The sequence below is a fragment of the Hypomesus nipponensis genome, chromosome 11 (genome assembly GCF_054491055.1).
Source record: "Hypomesus nipponensis isolate SF chromosome 11, ASM5449105v1, whole genome shotgun sequence".
Taxonomy (NCBI): domain Eukaryota; kingdom Metazoa; phylum Chordata; class Actinopteri; order Osmeriformes; family Osmeridae; genus Hypomesus; species Hypomesus nipponensis.
In genome coordinates, this window is record NC_140371.1 from 14,150,885 (window position 1) to 14,167,007 (window position 16,123).

The 16,123-nt window shown below is 47.1% G+C and overlaps 3 protein-coding genes across 3 annotated transcripts; 2 read left to right on the forward strand and 1 right to left on the reverse strand.

Moving 5' to 3' along the window:
• Positions 1 to 311: 311 nt before the first annotated feature.
• On the reverse strand, positions 312 to 8,743 carry edrf1 (erythroid differentiation regulatory factor 1). Its single transcript, XM_084710220.1, has 25 exons — positions 8,347 to 8,743; positions 7,932 to 8,140; positions 7,731 to 7,797; positions 7,508 to 7,633; positions 7,282 to 7,406; positions 6,973 to 7,123; positions 6,770 to 6,871; positions 6,547 to 6,668; positions 6,305 to 6,416; positions 6,069 to 6,216; positions 5,838 to 5,949; positions 5,541 to 5,652; positions 5,117 to 5,398; positions 4,910 to 4,981; positions 4,620 to 4,767; positions 4,207 to 4,398; positions 3,801 to 4,001; positions 3,337 to 3,555; positions 2,924 to 3,150; positions 2,583 to 2,741; positions 2,246 to 2,395; positions 1,859 to 2,012; positions 1,608 to 1,723; positions 1,102 to 1,277; positions 312 to 986 (listed from the first exon to the last, which is right to left on the reverse strand). The coding sequence occupies exons 1-25, from the start codon at positions 8,446 to 8,448 to the stop codon at positions 821 to 823; spliced, it is 3,750 nt and encodes a 1,249-aa protein (XP_084566346.1). The 5' UTR covers positions 8,449 to 8,743; the 3' UTR covers positions 312 to 820.
• Positions 8,744 to 9,368: 625 nt separating this feature from the next.
• tex36 (testis expressed 36) lies at positions 9,369 to 10,951 on the forward strand. The gene is made up of 4 exons (XM_084710221.1): positions 9,369 to 9,545; positions 9,681 to 9,755; positions 9,977 to 10,057; positions 10,177 to 10,951. The coding sequence occupies exons 1-4, from the start codon at positions 9,495 to 9,497 to the stop codon at positions 10,525 to 10,527; spliced, it is 558 nt and encodes a 185-aa protein (XP_084566347.1). The 5' UTR covers positions 9,369 to 9,494; the 3' UTR covers positions 10,528 to 10,951.
• Positions 10,952 to 11,402: 451 nt separating this feature from the next.
• On the forward strand, positions 11,403 to 16,083 carry LOC146268243 (AP-3 complex subunit mu-1). Its single transcript, XM_084708989.1, has 9 exons — positions 11,403 to 11,474; positions 12,074 to 12,351; positions 12,642 to 12,813; positions 13,247 to 13,384; positions 13,583 to 13,668; positions 13,827 to 13,960; positions 14,183 to 14,390; positions 14,610 to 14,754; positions 14,926 to 16,083. The coding sequence occupies exons 2-9, from the start codon at positions 12,079 to 12,081 to the stop codon at positions 15,024 to 15,026; spliced, it is 1,257 nt and encodes a 418-aa protein (XP_084565115.1). The 5' UTR covers positions 11,403 to 11,474; positions 12,074 to 12,078; the 3' UTR covers positions 15,027 to 16,083.
• The last annotated feature ends 40 nt before the right edge of the window (positions 16,084 to 16,123 follow it).

A 16,123-nucleotide genomic window follows, 5' to 3' on the forward strand; every position in this document is an offset into this window, starting at 1 on the left:
AGTTGCCATGTTGAAGGCAGCTGGCCCCGACAGATTTCCCAGGCACAGGGGAGCAGACAGCGAGCTGTCCAAGCCACAGGGAGAAGCCAGAGTTTGGGGTTTCAGCTCCATCTGCTACCCAGGGAGCCAGAGCAGAGCTGGGCAGGGGCGGGGTGACCCAGATCACAGGCAGGGTATTATAAATGGCATTACCGTATCATGTGACCTCTCCAGTCCTGTGTACCAACACAGGCCTCTTGCTAGAGGCCCGCAGCAACCGCCTAGCACTGCCTGGCAACGGCAATGCTGTAATGATGTTCACCCACCAGATATAAATAAGCACTGAAGTTTTATTTTGAGTCGGGGCAAACATGCTGACACACTCAAACATAAATATAGAGCAACCTGGACACGCCAAGTGGCGGTTTGTATTGAACTTTGCCAGATTATTGCACATACTTGTTTAGAAGAAAAAATCTGAAATATAATACTGTAAAAATGTTTCAACCTTTAAAACGAGCAACCGAGCAGCGCTCTCTTCACAGCATTATTCCTATCAGCAAAGTCAGAAATCAAGCCATGCTTTCTAGCGTTTTCTTAATAAACGATTTGCTCCGTTGCTATAGGGTGTACGAAAAAAAAAAAGTCCCAACTGTACCTGTGATCTTTTACAAAACCAAGTCAGATGTACAATTTAAAAGGCAAACTGATCCTAGTGTTCTTAATCGCTGCTGATTGCTCTGTGGACTAAGGCACGGCTGGTGACGCGGCTCTCACGCAGACGCTCCGTCTGGGCCGGGAAGCGGAATCCTGAGGGTGTGCGTCATCGTCACTGGCCTCGTCACGAGGACGCGACGACGTCGCCGCAGCTGCCTGCGTGCGGGGTCAGCAGGTGCAGGAGCTCCAGGTAGAGCTCGATGCGGGCGAGGAGAGGAGCGGCCTTGTCCGCTCGCAGTAGTTTCGAGTACACGTTCTTGTAGGTCTTCAGAAGCTCCTCGTCCTTATTGCTGGAGAGAGAGAGAAACGGTGACGGGTTATTTTCTTTTTTCTTCGCGTGAACGTCTGGACAGGCCTCGTGTGTCGTCGACCGCTGCGTCTCAAGTGGCGTCCTTCTCTTTTTACCTTGGTTTGCGCTTCGCGGCGGCCATCAGCTTGATCAGCTGCAAGAGGAGGAAGGAGAAGCTGGGCTCGAACACGCCCATCAACGTCATCACTTCCTGTACGTTCAGCCCTAAAGAGACAGTAGCATCAGCGGCGCCGGCAGGACCAGAGAACTCTGGGCCGTCTGTGCCTTCCTTCTGTTAGGATGAGAGAGAGAGAGAGAGAGAGAGAGAGAGAGAGAGCGAGAGAGAGAGAGAGAGCGCGAGCGAGAGAGAGAGAGCGCGAGCGAGAGAGAGAGAGAGAGAGAGAGGTTAGGGACATTTGCAGCGAATGACTTGCGACCATATCAATCCATAATCATTCACACTTGTGTGGTATTTCGGTCATTTTTTGTGTTAACTAGAAGAAAACTGGTCGAATTATTAATTAGCGCTTTGGGTGGAGAAAAGTGCGTTATAATCATTTAAAATAAGGCTTTTGGATGGCCATCTGTGCTAGCTGTGTAACCCGCTGTCATGGTGCCCTACCTGTGTGTGTTCCTCCTGCAGCTCCTTGTGGATGAGCTGAAAGGCATGCTGGGTATCAGACAGGACGTCCAGAGCTCCAGTCAGGGTCTTCAGCTTGGCCCCGCTGCTGCTCTGACCTGAGGGAGGCGGAGGCAGAGAGGGGCCAGGCGGTTTGGAACCCAAACAGTCTATATGAACAGCCTACTTGAAGTCCACTGTCCAGGAACAATGACCTGACCGTCCAGGAGCTCTGGGCCTTACAGACTACTGACCTGTCATGGTGAACTCGGCGAAGGCCACTCTCTCCAGCAGGGTGCGCAGCAGCTCACAGGGCGCGTCCTTCAGGCTGAGGAAGAGGCGGATGGCCTTGCTGTAGTGCAGCTCCGCCAGGCTGCGGTGCTGCTTCCTCAGGTGCTCGTTCCCCACCTAGTGGTGAGTTGGGAAAACTGCATCGAGACTGAACGGTCCAATCAAACACAGAACCAGCCATAATTGCCAAGGAAATTAGTACTTGGCAATTATAATTAAATAATTAAATACTATAAATCACCATGATACGGAAATATACGTTTTACGTGTACAATGTTACAAAATGTGGATATAACTAATCATAGGACAGTGTTGAAAACGAAGCGTGCATGTGGATGGGACTTCCATACCTGGTTCCGGAAGCAGCTGTGATACATGGAGGCCAGGCGGTGGTGGATGGTGGCGGCCCGGTACTGGTAGAGGGGCTGGCGGGCCGACTCAGTCTGCAGGTCACAGTACTTCAGCGACTTCATCATGGACTCGGTCACCTCACGCTCAATCTGACACACGACGGAATCGGTACGACATCACAAGGGACAAGGTCAATCTTTGGGAGACGGTATACGTGACAGGGCTGGAAACCTGGGCACCAGTCCAGTCCAATGATTGTTTTAGTATGTATGCGTTGGCCATTTTCATTTCATCTCATCAGATTTGACTTCCGGTCGTGTGGTTGTCACCGTGTACCTGCTCCTGGGCCTTCCTGGACAGAGGGGCGTAGTCCTGCAGCAAGGTGGCCAGGGTGAAGTAGGTGGTGGACAGCTCCCAGTTAACACTGTCCCACACTGCTGGGTGGCTCCCTCTGGTGGACAGAGACTTCATAGCCCTCTGGTAGTAGTCTATGGCCTGGATAGAAGGAGGGGAGAGTGGGACAAAGAGAAAAAGTAAGAAATGTGATGGGGTGAGGAGAAAAAAAAAAGGAGTAATAAAAGACGGTTAGCAAGTGAGAAGATAACGAGGGGTTAGGGCGCATTGTTTGAATCCCACGGCCTTTGCGGGCCCACTAGAAAGCTGAGCATGGCAGAGACCTTGTTGTAGTAGAGGGCCTCCTCTGGGGAGAACTCGCCCCTGCTCTGGTCCGCAGACACGGCGCAGTGTGCCTGGGCGCAGATCCTCATCAGCCTGCCGGTGTTGCACAGCAGCAGGGCCGTGTTGGTGAGGTCGCCGATGGCGTGAAAGTCCTCCATGCCCTTCTCGAAGCAGGAGAAGCTCTTCTTCCACATCTCCTGCTCTGCCACGGACACGGACTTGTTCACTGCGGAGTGAGGGTGGGGGGGGGGGGGGGGGTGGGAGGGGATAGCAAGGGCGTGGAGAAAGACAGGAAGTTAAAAAAAAAGAAACGAGGCGTACTAGAGTTCCAAACGCGCGGTTTTTGGGGAGCCGGCGAGTTTGGGTCCAACACCGGCTTCTGTCGCCCCCGACATCCAGGAAGTCGCTTCACCTTCCTTCTCCGTCTGCATGGCGGCCGCCTGGTTCATGTAGAAGACGCCGATCTCGTTGCGGATGTTGCCCAGCCTCTTCAGCACCTGCGGCTGCTGCTCCGGCCCGTGCTCCTTCACCGCCCCCGAGGTCAGCAGCTCGTGGGCCGCCTCGTAACACTTGCTGCTGACAAAGAGCTGGTACTCCGGGTCCATGGCCAGCTCTGTGGCCATGTTGAAGGCTGTGGGGGTGGGGAGGAGGAGGAGGAGGAGGAGGAGAGGGTGGAAGTAGACAGACAGGCAAGCCACAGAGGAGTTAGTCAAACGATGCTGCTCTAACCTCTGAAAAGGGGGCTAAGACTCGCCATATCGGTGTTTCACCATGGTATTTACAGCATGAAGCTTCCTCTCGACCATCAAGGAGAAGGCGGAACATACGTGTGTGGTGTCTTTTGTTCCAGGTGTGCGTGTGCGTGTGTACTAGTACCCTGGCAGCTGCTCTCTCTTTGCAGGCTGTGCAGGATCTCCTGGTCCTCCCTGGTCTGGTAGTTGTACTCCTCCAGGTAGGCGGCGCGGTTGCTGGCGTTCTGGGCCAGCATCAGCTGGATGTCCCCACACAGAGACAGACACTGGCTGTGGAACAGCAGCACCCTCGGGTGCAGCGTGCTGCTCACCGAACAGTAGGCGTCTAGGGCAGGGAGGAGGGCCGCAGAAATAGATGGAAAACAGAGAGAAGGAGGCTATCAAAGGACGTCTTTGGACGTTGAGAGTCATTCGGAGTCACTTGGAACACAGATCTCTGCACGACCTACAACCCGGGGGTTCTCAAAGCGAGCGTTAGCCTAGCACAACAAGCCCACGTTTCCCAAGATCCCCGGGGCGCCGAGCCGTACCGTGACACTGCAGGGCCAGCTTGATGTAGCGCAGCGCCCGGCCGTACTTGAGCAGGTTGGTGGCGGCGTCGGACAGGACGTAGTAGGCCTTGGAGGCCTTGAAGAAGAGCTGCAGCTTCATCCGGTGCTGCCAGGAGCCGGGGATCATCCCCGACCTGGTGGGGAGCTTCTGGTCCTCCTGGAACGGACCCACTGGAGGACCGGAGGGAGGGGAGAGAGGACGCCAGAGAACCGAGGAGTCAAAGGAGAAGACGAAAAAAAAGAAACCAAGAGAGGGGGTGAAGAGAGATGGAAGAAAGAGACATTTCAAACAGAAGGATGAATTAGTACCCCAGTTCGCTGAAGCCAAAGGAAGGGCGGACCGTATCGTAGATTGTGTACGGAAGGGGGTCTGTTTGGGGGGGGTGGCTAACCTCTGTCCAGGAGGAGGGCGATGCCTTTCTCGGCGCCGCAGGCCCCGCTGGCGCTCCTGTCCTCGTACTTCAGGGGGATGGGGGTGTTGGGGTCGGCCGCTGGCAGGTCGCTCTCCTTCTTGATGCTCCCGTCCACCGCCTTCAGGCCCTGGCGACATCGCACACAGTTCACAGGTCACCACACCGCCTCACTTCATCTGCTGGGACTGGGCATCATCCCACGCTGGGAACGTTCAGTCTCTCCCAGCCGTGTGTTTCCAGAAGGACCCCGCACACACACACACACCCACCTTCAACACGTAGCTGAGGACATGGCGACATTTCTCTTCCTTGTCTTGAGAGACGGCGAAAGCATAGCTCGGCTGCAGAGGGGAGGGGGGGGGGGAAACAGCGAGGATTCGCCCGGTCATAGAACGCAAGACTAATTTAGCACAGCGACGGTTCGTGTTACAATTCTATTCAACTCGCTTTCTTTTAAAATGGTCAAAGTCTCTTACCCGAATCTGGTGGGTGGACTTGTACTTCTCGGGCACGGACAGCTCCCATACAGACTTGATGATGGCAACGGCCTTACTGTCGTCGGGCAGGTTGGAGCAGGTGCTGTAAGCGCCGTTCTCGTCGCTGTCCTCCGGCAGGTCCTCTTCATCCTCCTCTTCCTCCTCCTCCTCGCTATAGCTGTCCTCCGACCCCCCTCCCTGCAGAGACTCGCTGCCGTCCTCCTCGGGGGGCTCGTCCAACTGGAACAGCTCTGACAGCATGTAGTGGGCCGAGGCGATGATCTAAACCAATCACAGAGAGAGCAGGGAGCGGAGTGGAGGATGACCCAAGGGAAATTAGGGCGGAACGGATTGATGGATTGGAGTGTACCAACTGCACCGTTATTTAGGGTGGCATTTCATGCTGGACTAGTCCAGCGTCTACCTGGGGGTGTCTCTCCTGGTCCAGCAGCTTGACACAGTTGAGTAGCAGTGTTCTGATTGTGCCATAGTGCTTCCTGTTCTGGTTGGTCTTCAGCATCATGTTGCTGGCCACTCTGCCACAAACAAGACACCGGACTCTTAACCAAAACGTGCCACTTATTCATCTAAACCTTACAGGAAACACTTGCCTGAGTAAAGGACATACAATGAACATGAGTCCCCCTGTTGGTGTAAAATAGCCATCACAGCTGTGTGTACAGGAGCCATGCGTTGTGTGTCTGACAGGTGGGGTACCTACTTGTAGAGCAGAACAGCCACGGGGAGAGTGAACGGGTTCTGGCACTTCTCCTCTGCTGCCTCCTCACAGAGAGTGGTGAGGTCGTACAGCTTCACGATGTCACTTCCGCTGGCTGGGAACGAGGAGAAACGGAGAGTCATCAGGGTGAGGGCGGGAGGGATAGGGGTCAACACACCGCTGATGGGTTTTCATGCAGTCATGATTTGCCGTGATGGGTCACTGGTGCCTCACCTTTGAAGAGCCAGTAGGTGTGACCCTCTTTGGTGCAGTTGGACTTGAGGAAGGACAAGATGTTCTGAGCAATGTCTTTAACCACCCTGGTGGAGAAGGTGGAGTTGTCCAGATCGGGGATGTCCTCAGTCTTTATCATCTCATATTTCTGATGACAGAAAAAGACATTTAGAACAAAGGAAAACACTATATATATTCTTCCAGTGTCGTATACAACTTAGGAGTGATTCATTTACCTGGACGATACCATTAACATGAAAGCACATGACTAGTTCTGGAACGTTGCACATCAGGTTGTCCAGCCAGTAGTCTATACCCGTGAGAATATTAATCGGTTTATTGTTGTCCCTGAAAGAGGAAGAACATTCTAGATGTTAGATAGAAAAACGGTACAGTTGGCAGACAAAGGATCCCAGAGGAAATCCTATTCGAAATCAAACAATAAAAATAAACTGTACTATACGCATGTGATTCTGACCTGAGTCGTAAACTGACAGCTGGGTAGCGTCCTCCTCCAAATATTGGCATGTTGGAGCCCACCAGCATGTGGATGTCCTCAAAGGTCCACATGATGTTACGCACAAAGTCATTCCTCAGACCCTGCGTGGTGAAGCAACAAGAGGGCATCAAGTCAAGACCCTGACATCCGTCCCTACATCCCAACAGCCCAGCGTATAGTCGTAATATGTCCCTGTGGATACCTGACTGCTTTCCCCCTCGTTAAAAAGCATTGGGAGGTTCTGTTCTTTGAGGACCGAGGTCACCTGACCCAAGGCATAGTGGTTCTCCATGGAATCACATTGCTGAGGACAGGGGACAAAAGGCAGCCGTCGGGTCAATGTCGGTAGAGTGACGAAAGAGGGCGAAAAAAACACTGTTCATTCCCGCTCCCGTCGGTCGTTACCCCTTTATGTGCGCCGGACTCATCCGCGTCGGAGCTGGCGCTGGTGAAGGTGGCGGGCCAGGAGGGGGCAAACTCCTCCGCCTCACACTCCTCCTCGCCCTGCTCGTCTGGGTGCTCCTGTACCTGTTCCGCAGCTCCGTCCCCATTAATACTGGACAACAACATGGACACCATCAAAATCAATAAGCTCCAAGAAGACCTTATCTAAAGTGCATTCATGTCGTCCGAGTTGTGCCAATGGGTGATGTTTGACACGCAATTGCTTTTCCAAACCCTTTATTTCGAGAGATACGTCATCGAAGTCCTCACCTGTAGTAAAGGAATTTGGACAGGATGGCTTTTTGGTACCAGTGCTCTTTACTCTTCTTCTTCCTTTGCCACTTCTGGTCGATCAGCCTCTGGTAGAACTCCTTCAGCCATGCCCAATCGCCCGTCTTTTACATCAAACACAGTAACAAAATACCACGATTCAACATCATCTTCGTTTCAAGCCCAAGTCAATCTAATCAGGCTCGTCACAAGGCTGGGTGTATACCTGTGAAGACTTCATGAAGAGCTCCTGAATGTCCAGTTCATCCAGGAGGAGAGTTCGGCCCACGCGGTGAACCGCCATGCTGACATGGGACTTACTGTAGGGAATTTTCAGCAGCTTCTTGATGTTCTGAGTTGGGAAAGGGCGCAAAGCAATTTGGTTTATTTTCAAACATTCAAATGAAACTGTTCTGCTTCATGTATTTATTTTTCCTCATGTTCCCAACCTCTGAGTCTGACACCACGTCAACATCGTCACCAATGGAGTCGATGAATTCATAAGCCATCCCAAAACTGTGGGGATAGGAAAGCATTCAGATGAGCATGGATCAAATCTACTGTACTGTATGGCAGAAACCCTCCATCTTGCACCTCACACTTGCAACACACACGATCATGCACTCAGACAAGGGTCCCAGAGCTCGTACCTGGAGAATGGCTTGCTTTTGCTGCTGGACCCTAGAACAGTGGTTCCTGCTGATCCCAGCTGGGGGTTCTCTCTAAGCCAGTTGGCAGGAGGCAGTTTAAGGTCGGTCTTCTCCTGCAGCAATGCATAGGTGGTGGGCGGAGGGGCAGCAGAGTACTTGACCACTGCACAGCTCTTTATTTCATTGTTGCCCAGGTACGACTCAGACTCCTGATAAGATAAGTAAGAAAATGCACAGAAGTCAAATGACAAACACTAGATTCTGTGACAACTTGATAAGCAAGGCAGGCAACCGTGTTGAAATGTATTACACTGGTAAATATACTATACTGGTATGCGCTTGTCTAAATCCACATGTAGCACATTGACAACAACTTAGCAGTAGCCTATAATATTAAAAGGCTAGCTATGCGTACCTGTCTGCGGCAAACGTCTCCACCACTATTGCCATTCAACTCTTCGTTCACAGAATCAGAGTGGACACCACCATCCTCCCTGTTTTCAGATGATCCGCTCATGTTGCCTGTTTTGTAAATGGAAACTACACATCCATGGTTTAACTACCTAGCTAGCTAACGACTCAAAGTTAATTTATAAACTGCGACTTAGCAAAGCTGGTTAGCTACCCAACTAGAGACCAGGCTGGATAACCCCGACTGGTCGCAACAATAGCAGCCAGTTGCCATTAAGGTAGTTTGATTTAAAATTAATACAAATGTATTTTCTGTCTGATTTCCAAAATAACAAACACAGCTTCAGACCCTTTGGTAGGATGCGTGTGTGTGTGTGTGTGCGTGTGTAAAGTTGATCATGTTGAAGTATAACCTCCGGTCAGGTTGAGAAAGAAAGCAAAATAAAAGCCCTATAGCAAAAGTGCAGAAAGTAAAAATAGACTAATATTAACATCAAGAAACAATTTTTTCAAATATTATGTAATATTAACTGCATATATCTACACAATGAAAAAATGTATATCGGGGTTGTGGACATGTTTTACTGGACTGGATGTGATGGTGTGAGTGAAAGAAGTCTTTTAATTTGAAATGTACGTTCGCACTTTTGCTTGTTTTAGTTTTGTAAGCGTGTGCAACCCGGAAATGGTTAAGCTTTCGGTTCACTTCCAGAAAAATCTAGAACGAAATAAATATTTTGAAGCTATAATCAATCAATAAACCGCCTGACTATTATTAATGTATTAATTTATTAATTCGTTATTTACTCAATCTTATTCATTAATATTATTAGTAACATACTTTAGAGTTAAATATTTTTGCATCTAAAGACAACAGTCTTGAAACAATATAAAACTCCACTTTAAATGTAAAATAAATCTTACACTGTAAAAGTGCATTATTTGTATATTTTATATTTTATAATCTATTTTTGTGAGCCAAAGTTTACTGACTCTGGAATGTCAAATCTATGTTTTGAGCATGTTTCTATAGCTACACAGCCACACTGTTTTCATTCTAATGAGAAGACCTTCAGTATCAACCAAGATTATGTAAGAAGTACGTGAGCACAGAGATTTCAATGTAGTTTGGTACATTTCAATATTGTCAAAATGACAAAAGGTGGAAAGAGATATTCCCTAATGGAAAATGATGGCAAATGGGTAAGATTATTTTGGATAGTTGGTCTCATGATGTTTGTTGTGGCTTATACTGCAATAATTGTTACTTAGATTTTTTTTTATTAAACATATGGATGTTTTGTAAATAAGTATATTAATGTTGATCAAATTGATCAGTTTACTCATGCAGACGTATCAGTTACTGAAACTACCAGACAGGAGGCTTGCACAAGCACAAGACCTATTCTAAATGTAAGAGTCAGCATGCCTTGGATATAACACTGAACATATCCTAAATATTTCTCACAACGGAACAAGTGAGAATTATCTACTATCCTAAAAAAACCTCTAGTAATCTAACCTTGATATATGTCAATGCCACAGTCTGGCATAATGGTCCTGCATGAACCTGAATACTGTACTCTTTGGAATGTGGTTCTGTTTTGTCTTGTAAATTATTATTCTTTTTGCAGAAAAACCCAGGGATAAGCTATCCGTTTTCAGCTCACGATAACAGATCAGCATTGCAAGACAACATCAAAGTATTTGATGATGTAATTATCACTCTCCCATTGTTTCCAGCATTTTACACTCTAAACCTAGAACAAATTGAAACCACATTGCATGCAACTGTAAACCAAACAGTTTTTATCATGGTTTTCACCATCCACAGGGCTTGGGGCGAAAGAAGTGCCTGGACGAAAGGAGACAACAAAACTCCTCCTGTCTGCGTAACCATGGTGATGTGACCGATTCGGAGGTGACCAAAGCACGCTTCTCAGCCTATCGCACAGACTACCCAGCCAGCCAGTCTACAGGTAGTGCTACCTTCAGGCGTTTCCCCAGAAACCATCTGGAAAAGTCCATTGCAGCCGCTAGTGCCTTGGAAGCAGAGCCGTTCATGTGGTTTGGAAGGCATGACTTGGACCACCCTCTACCCCCGGGAGTTTGGGCTGCTACCAACTGCTCTAGTAACTTCAAGACAAAACACTATCCGCATAACCAGCATCAGAATAAGAACTGAACATTATCTGGGTGCTCTCTTCAAATTGGAGAACAGTATTGTCGTACTAATGTAAATAAAATCTGTGTATCAAAATCTTCTGTGTGCATGGCATGTGCATGACCTGGACTTATGATCTCTGACCTATGCACTTTTGTAAAGCTCTCTCTTGGAAGTCGCTTTGGATAAAGTGTCTGCTAAATGAATACATGTAAATGTAATGTAAATGTGTAAAAAAGATGTATCAGTAACATGAGAGCTGTCATAGAGACCGATTGGAAAATTGTACAGAAATTAGGCCTACATCTAATATTTTAGGCCTACAACTATTTTAGAATGATTATTTTGACCAGATTCTTATTGATGGCACCAATACCAACAAGTTTATATTTGTTTTGCACATCCTCTTCTTAATGTAGTCATACAGACAATGCGCGTTGTGTTTAATTGCCTTTAATTGCTTATACATTTTGAGAATTCTATTAATATTATTAGTATAATATAAATTATACTATTACAATAAATATTATATTATTAATATATGTATTGTATGCATATATATATTTTTTATCTTCGTCTGAAATACGATGTGGGGTCAATATCATGGGGTCAAAATTCTGGTCTAAGTATTTGAACTATTTGTATTGAATTTGCGGGTTCATACGATTTGACACGAAATCGTTGGGAATTGTAGTTCTTTCAACTGAATGCAAAACAAGGATATTCTTTGTTCTGTGTGGGTTTTGGTAACTTTGAATACATTTTGACGCTCAGTAGTTATGCGTTTGAAGTAAAAAAAAACAAAAAAAAACCGGAAAGTTTTGAGCTTTGTAATTTATTAATAGTGAGTTGCCATTACTTTGACACACAATTGCGTCACTTCTGGGACCGAGCAGGGAGAGGAAGAGGCGTGTGTTCACACTGCCACAAAGCAACATTCCAAGCCTCTATCACTGGAGTACAACCAGGTAAAATTTTACGAGACATTATGAGTTTTATCCAAACTGACATATCGAAACTCGCTGTAATCTATTGAAAGAGAATCGAAGGTCATTTAGAAACTGAAATGAGACTTTAAAACTGAACGATTTTGCACCCGAAAAGAAAATGAGTTGTTAGATACAGCGACACTCCACACCAGCTGTCAAACTTTACTTTAGTGTTATTGTAAATTATAATTGGTTGCCATTTTTGTGGGGGATTTAACAGTTTGGTTGATAGCATTTAATTATAACTAAAAACTGTATGGTATTCAAATATTTTAATTTGACTGTCTTTCGTGAGAAGCTTGTGTGTGTGTGTGTGTGTGTGTGTGTGTGTGTGTGCGTGTGTGTGTGTGTATGACAAGAGGATGCCACTTATGATGCAGGCATATGACTAGCTAGGGCATAATTAACAAAAGCATCCAGGCGAAACAAATGTAGGTTTTGTCAAACTCACAAGACCATTTGTTCATTGTGCACACCGGCTCTTTCTCTCACTCCTTTCTCCCTTACACACACACACATGCGCATGCACACATACACACACACACACGTTGTTTCCACACACAAACACAATGCCTCAGTTGAGATGATCCACAGCCTGTTCCTGATCAACCCCACGGGTGACATCTTCCTGGAGAAGCACTGGAAGAGTGTCATCAGTCGCTCGGTGTGTGACTACTTCTTCGAGGCCAAGGAAAAGGCAGTGGAGCCCGAGAATGTGCCCCCTGTCCTGCGCACCCCCCACCACTACCTCATTAGCATCTACAGAGAAAAGCTCTTCTTCCTGTCAGTCATCCAGACGGAGGTGCCCCCGCTGTTCGTCATCGAGTTCCTGCACCGGGTGGCTGAGATGATCCAGGTGGGTCAGAACTACACAGTGGTGTAGCACTCAAAGAGCTGGGTTATGGAACTCGTGACGGGGCTGTCTCATTTTGTTATCTTGTCTGCTAGCTATGTCTATCTGTTATATAATTATTAATTATTGCACTGTTTCCCTTAAATTTCAATACTTTATCGACATTTGACTATTGACAAAGGCCCCCCACTACACCACACACACACATTCTCCAGATATGAATGATTAGTCTAGTGTGTAATTTGAGTTGACTGTTGGTAGGGTAGAGTGTAAACAGATAGTGGCTTGCGCAGGACTACTTTGGTGAGTGTTCGGAGACAGTCATCAAGGACAATGTGGTCATCGTGTATGAGCTGCTGGAGGAAATGCTCGACAACGGGTTTCCCCTGGCAACTGAGTCCAACGTCCTCAAAGAGATGATCAGACCACCCACCATCCTGCGATCGGTCGTCAACACACTCACAGGTAACCAGGAAATCAATGCTTTACCTTCACTCTTTATTCTGTCATATTGTATCTGATCCAAGGCTGTCCTATTCAAGTGCCTACCATAGCAATCATACCATACCCTGTAGATTTGATATTTAAGCCACAAACTCTGTCTATTCACATGACACATGCCAAAAAAGGTGCACTGCTTTTTTTTAGGTCTTCCGGAGCTGCGAGTTAGCAAGAAAAACTAGGAAGTCGTGTTGTGAAATACCTGTTAGAATAGATTTGAACAGTTACAGCACTGCAGCTATGTTGGTCTATTGCACCTCAAACCAAATCACAAAACACCTTGTTTGATACAGTGTATCACTGTGGTGGTCCTTTGTGTTTTGTATATAAACCATAGCTTACCCCACACACAGTACCATACACGTAGTTTTTAATGTATTATGTTGGTGTTATCCAGGTAGTAGTAATGTGGGTGAAGGTTTGCCCACGGGTCAACTGTCAACTATCCCTTGGAGGCGGGCAGGAGTGAAGTACACCAATAACGAGGCCTACTTTGATGTTGTGGAGGAGATAGACGCCATCCTGGACAAATCAGGTACATCCAGCTCTCTGTTCTTATGCATCTTAAGGAGAGAAGGACAGTCATTGAAAATACATTCATTTACATTGAATTCCAATACTTGTACTTGTTCCAAATGGGACATAAACTTGAAACGTGAACTTAAAACTTAGCAAAAAAAGTCTTGTGGCTGTAAAATGTTATTTTTCAAGAACAGCATCTGTTGGTGTCCAGGTACAACAGTGTTTGCGGAGATCCAGGGAGTGGTTGAAGCCTGTGTGAAACTTTCTGGGATGCCTGACCTGACGCTCTCTTTCATGGTGGGTCCCTGTGTGTGTGTGTGTGTGTGTATATATATATGTGTGTGTGTTTGTGTGTGTATATATATATATATGTGTGTGTGTGTGTGTCTGTGTGTGAGGGAGAGGCTCTCCAGAAACGGTCCCATTTCAAACCTGTGCCAATTGAATGGTTGCAGAATCCCCGTCTCCTAGACGATGTGAGCTTCCACCCCTGCGTGCGCTTCAAACGCTGGGAGTCGGAGAGTGTCCTCTCCTTCATCCCCCCGGATGGAAACTTCACTCTCATGACCTACCACGTCAGTGCTCAGAAGTAAGCACGACAAACCCCAAACACGAATCGCTCCGTGTACTTCCCAAAACACACGCCCAGCTGCCCCGCACCCTAGAAACAGGAAATAGGGCTGTCCGACGTGTAATCCTATGTAAGACTTTGACTTGCGTTACTGCATTGCACGGCTACCTAAAGAACAAACGCATCCCCGTAAGCCAGTCCTGTCGTGACTGTCTTCTTCCTTTCACCTCTGCTCCCCAGCCAGGTAGCCATCCCTGTGTATGTGAAGCAGAACATCAATTTCTTTGAGAGTGCTTCCTGTGGGCGTCTTGACATCACCGTGGGCGCCAAGCAGACCATGGGGAAGACTGTGGAGGGGGTGATGGTCACCATCCACATGCCCAAAGTTGTCCTCAGCGCCAACCTCATTGCCACGCAGGGGAGTTACACCTACGACCTTGCTACCAAGGTAACCCACTCATCCCGGGCCGGCATACAACCACAACGATTGGTCATCTCGATGTGGTCTTGTTTATTGTCCACGCTGCCTCGATTTCACTTTTTCTCCCTCAATCTACACTTCTTGACTTTGTTCTTTCCTCTCCTCTTACTAACTCTTTTTTTCTTATACTTTTTCATCATCTCCCCCCCCCCTTCCCTTAATATCTGTCTGTCTGTGTTGTGCTAGGTGCTGGTGTGGGACATAGGTAAGCTAAACCCTCAGAAGCTGCCCACCCTGAAGGGCAGTCTGAGTCTACAGGCTGGATCCCCGAAGCCGGAGGAGAACCCCTCTCTCAACATCGACCTCAAGATCCAGCAGCTGGCCATCTCGGGTACCCCCTGACCTCTTGACCTTTTCCTCCTGACTTCAGCCACCCTCAGTATTTAACGGATTGACACCAGCATTCACTGTCCGTGTGTAGCTTTGTTGTCCATGTTGTTTGTATTTTAAACATTAGCATTAACGTTATTGAGACTTCTTTTTTTTCTGTTGGCACTTCCAGGGTTGAAGGTGAATCGCCTGGACATGTATGGCGAGAAATACAAGCCGTTTAAAGGGGTCAAATACGTGACGAAGGCAGGAAAGTTCCAAGTGCGGACATGAAGAGGGATTCCAGATTACAGGTTAAAGGTCAACTATCCAACATGCCAAACAAGTGTCAAGGATGCCACCCCCTACAAGTGTCAATTCTTAAACTTTTATATTACCCTGCTCCATAGCATTCTGGGTTATTTATTGTGTATAGCATTCAAGTACATGTTACTGGTTGGAACTGGAATGATGTAAAGGAAATTAGCCTTAAAAATCTCTCCTTTGTGGTCATGAAGTACAATCAGAATAGCTCCGGTTTTAAGTGTTTTATGGATCGTTGTACCTTCCTTTGGTGAAGGGACAGCTGTAAATGTAACTGCTTTGAATATTGTTGTTTGTCAAAAACCTATTGAATGCTGCCTAATGGGAATATTAGGAGGCAAGAGCCCCTATGTGCACACACACAAAATGCATCCTCACCTGTTTTCTGAGTGTTCAACCGTTGTATCCCAGCGAGCCTTTTTCCTCACCTAACTGGATTCCAATGCTGTTTTGTATGAAGTGTATTTTTTGAGAACGGTGTCCTAACTGACCACAGCTAATATGTGAACCTAGTATAAGCTTTGCAGTGTGTCACACACGTTTGAACTCAGCACACGTATTCACACCAGTGGCCTTTGCAGATAATGTGCTTGTCTTGTGTTGTACAGTATGTGCCAAAGACTTTTTCACCCCCACTTGAAGGAATAATGGGAAAAAATATCAATGGATGGATTTGGACAGCGATGGGTTTCAATGTAGTTCCAAACCATCTATGTGATTTGATCTTGGAAAGTGCCTAAAATGACGGATTGTTTACTGGTTTGTCATTGGAATATGAGTTTTAATTACTGCTTGTGTAGGAAAATGTGGGAAGGCTGTCTCAGGAAAACGATTTACCTGCATCACGGAACTTGTTCACGCACTTAGAATATCTGCACAGGACCTTCAAAAATACAATCTGTGTTTCACGGGTCACACTGGGAAGAGTAACTCATCTAGAGCACCTGTATGTGTCAAAATCTGTACTCCAGCTTTGAGGCCTTTGCATTATAGTGTTTGCAATGTGAATATATCCCTGTACGTCTGACTCTTTGCTTCGTTCCTACTGCATTTCTTGCCACCCTACA

Bases quoted from the DNA above. Each gene is read 5' to 3' on its own strand.
- edrf1 (XM_084710220.1), bottom strand. From the start codon at position 8,448: ATGAGCGGATCATCTGAAAACAGGGAGGATGGTGGTGTCCACTCTGAT. The intron at 6,217-6,304 runs GTAAATGAATCA...TTCTGTCATCAG, and splicing joins ATGTTAATGGTATCGTCCAG to AAATATGAGATGATAAAGAC. The intron at 2,396-2,582 runs GTACACGGTGAC...GTCGTGTGTCAG, and splicing joins CCAGGAAGGCCCAGGAGCAG to ATTGAGCGTGAGGTGACCGA.
- tex36 (XM_084710221.1), top strand. From the start codon at position 9,495: ATGACAAAAGGTGGAAAGAGATATTCCCTAATGGAAAATGATGGCAAA. The intron at 9,546-9,680 runs GTAAGATTATTT...CAAATTGATCAG, and splicing joins TGGAAAATGATGGCAAATGG to TTTACTCATGCAGACGTATC. The intron at 9,756-9,976 runs GTAAGAGTCAGC...TTCTTTTTGCAG, and splicing joins GCACAAGACCTATTCTAAAT to AAAAACCCAGGGATAAGCTA.
- LOC146268243 (XM_084708989.1), top strand. From the start codon at position 12,079: ATGATCCACAGCCTGTTCCTGATCAACCCCACGGGTGACATCTTCCTG. The intron at 12,352-12,641 runs GTGGGTCAGAAC...TGGCTTGCGCAG, and splicing joins GGGTGGCTGAGATGATCCAG to GACTACTTTGGTGAGTGTTC. The intron at 14,755-14,925 runs GTACCCCCTGAC...TGGCACTTCCAG, and splicing joins CCAGCAGCTGGCCATCTCGG to GGTTGAAGGTGAATCGCCTG.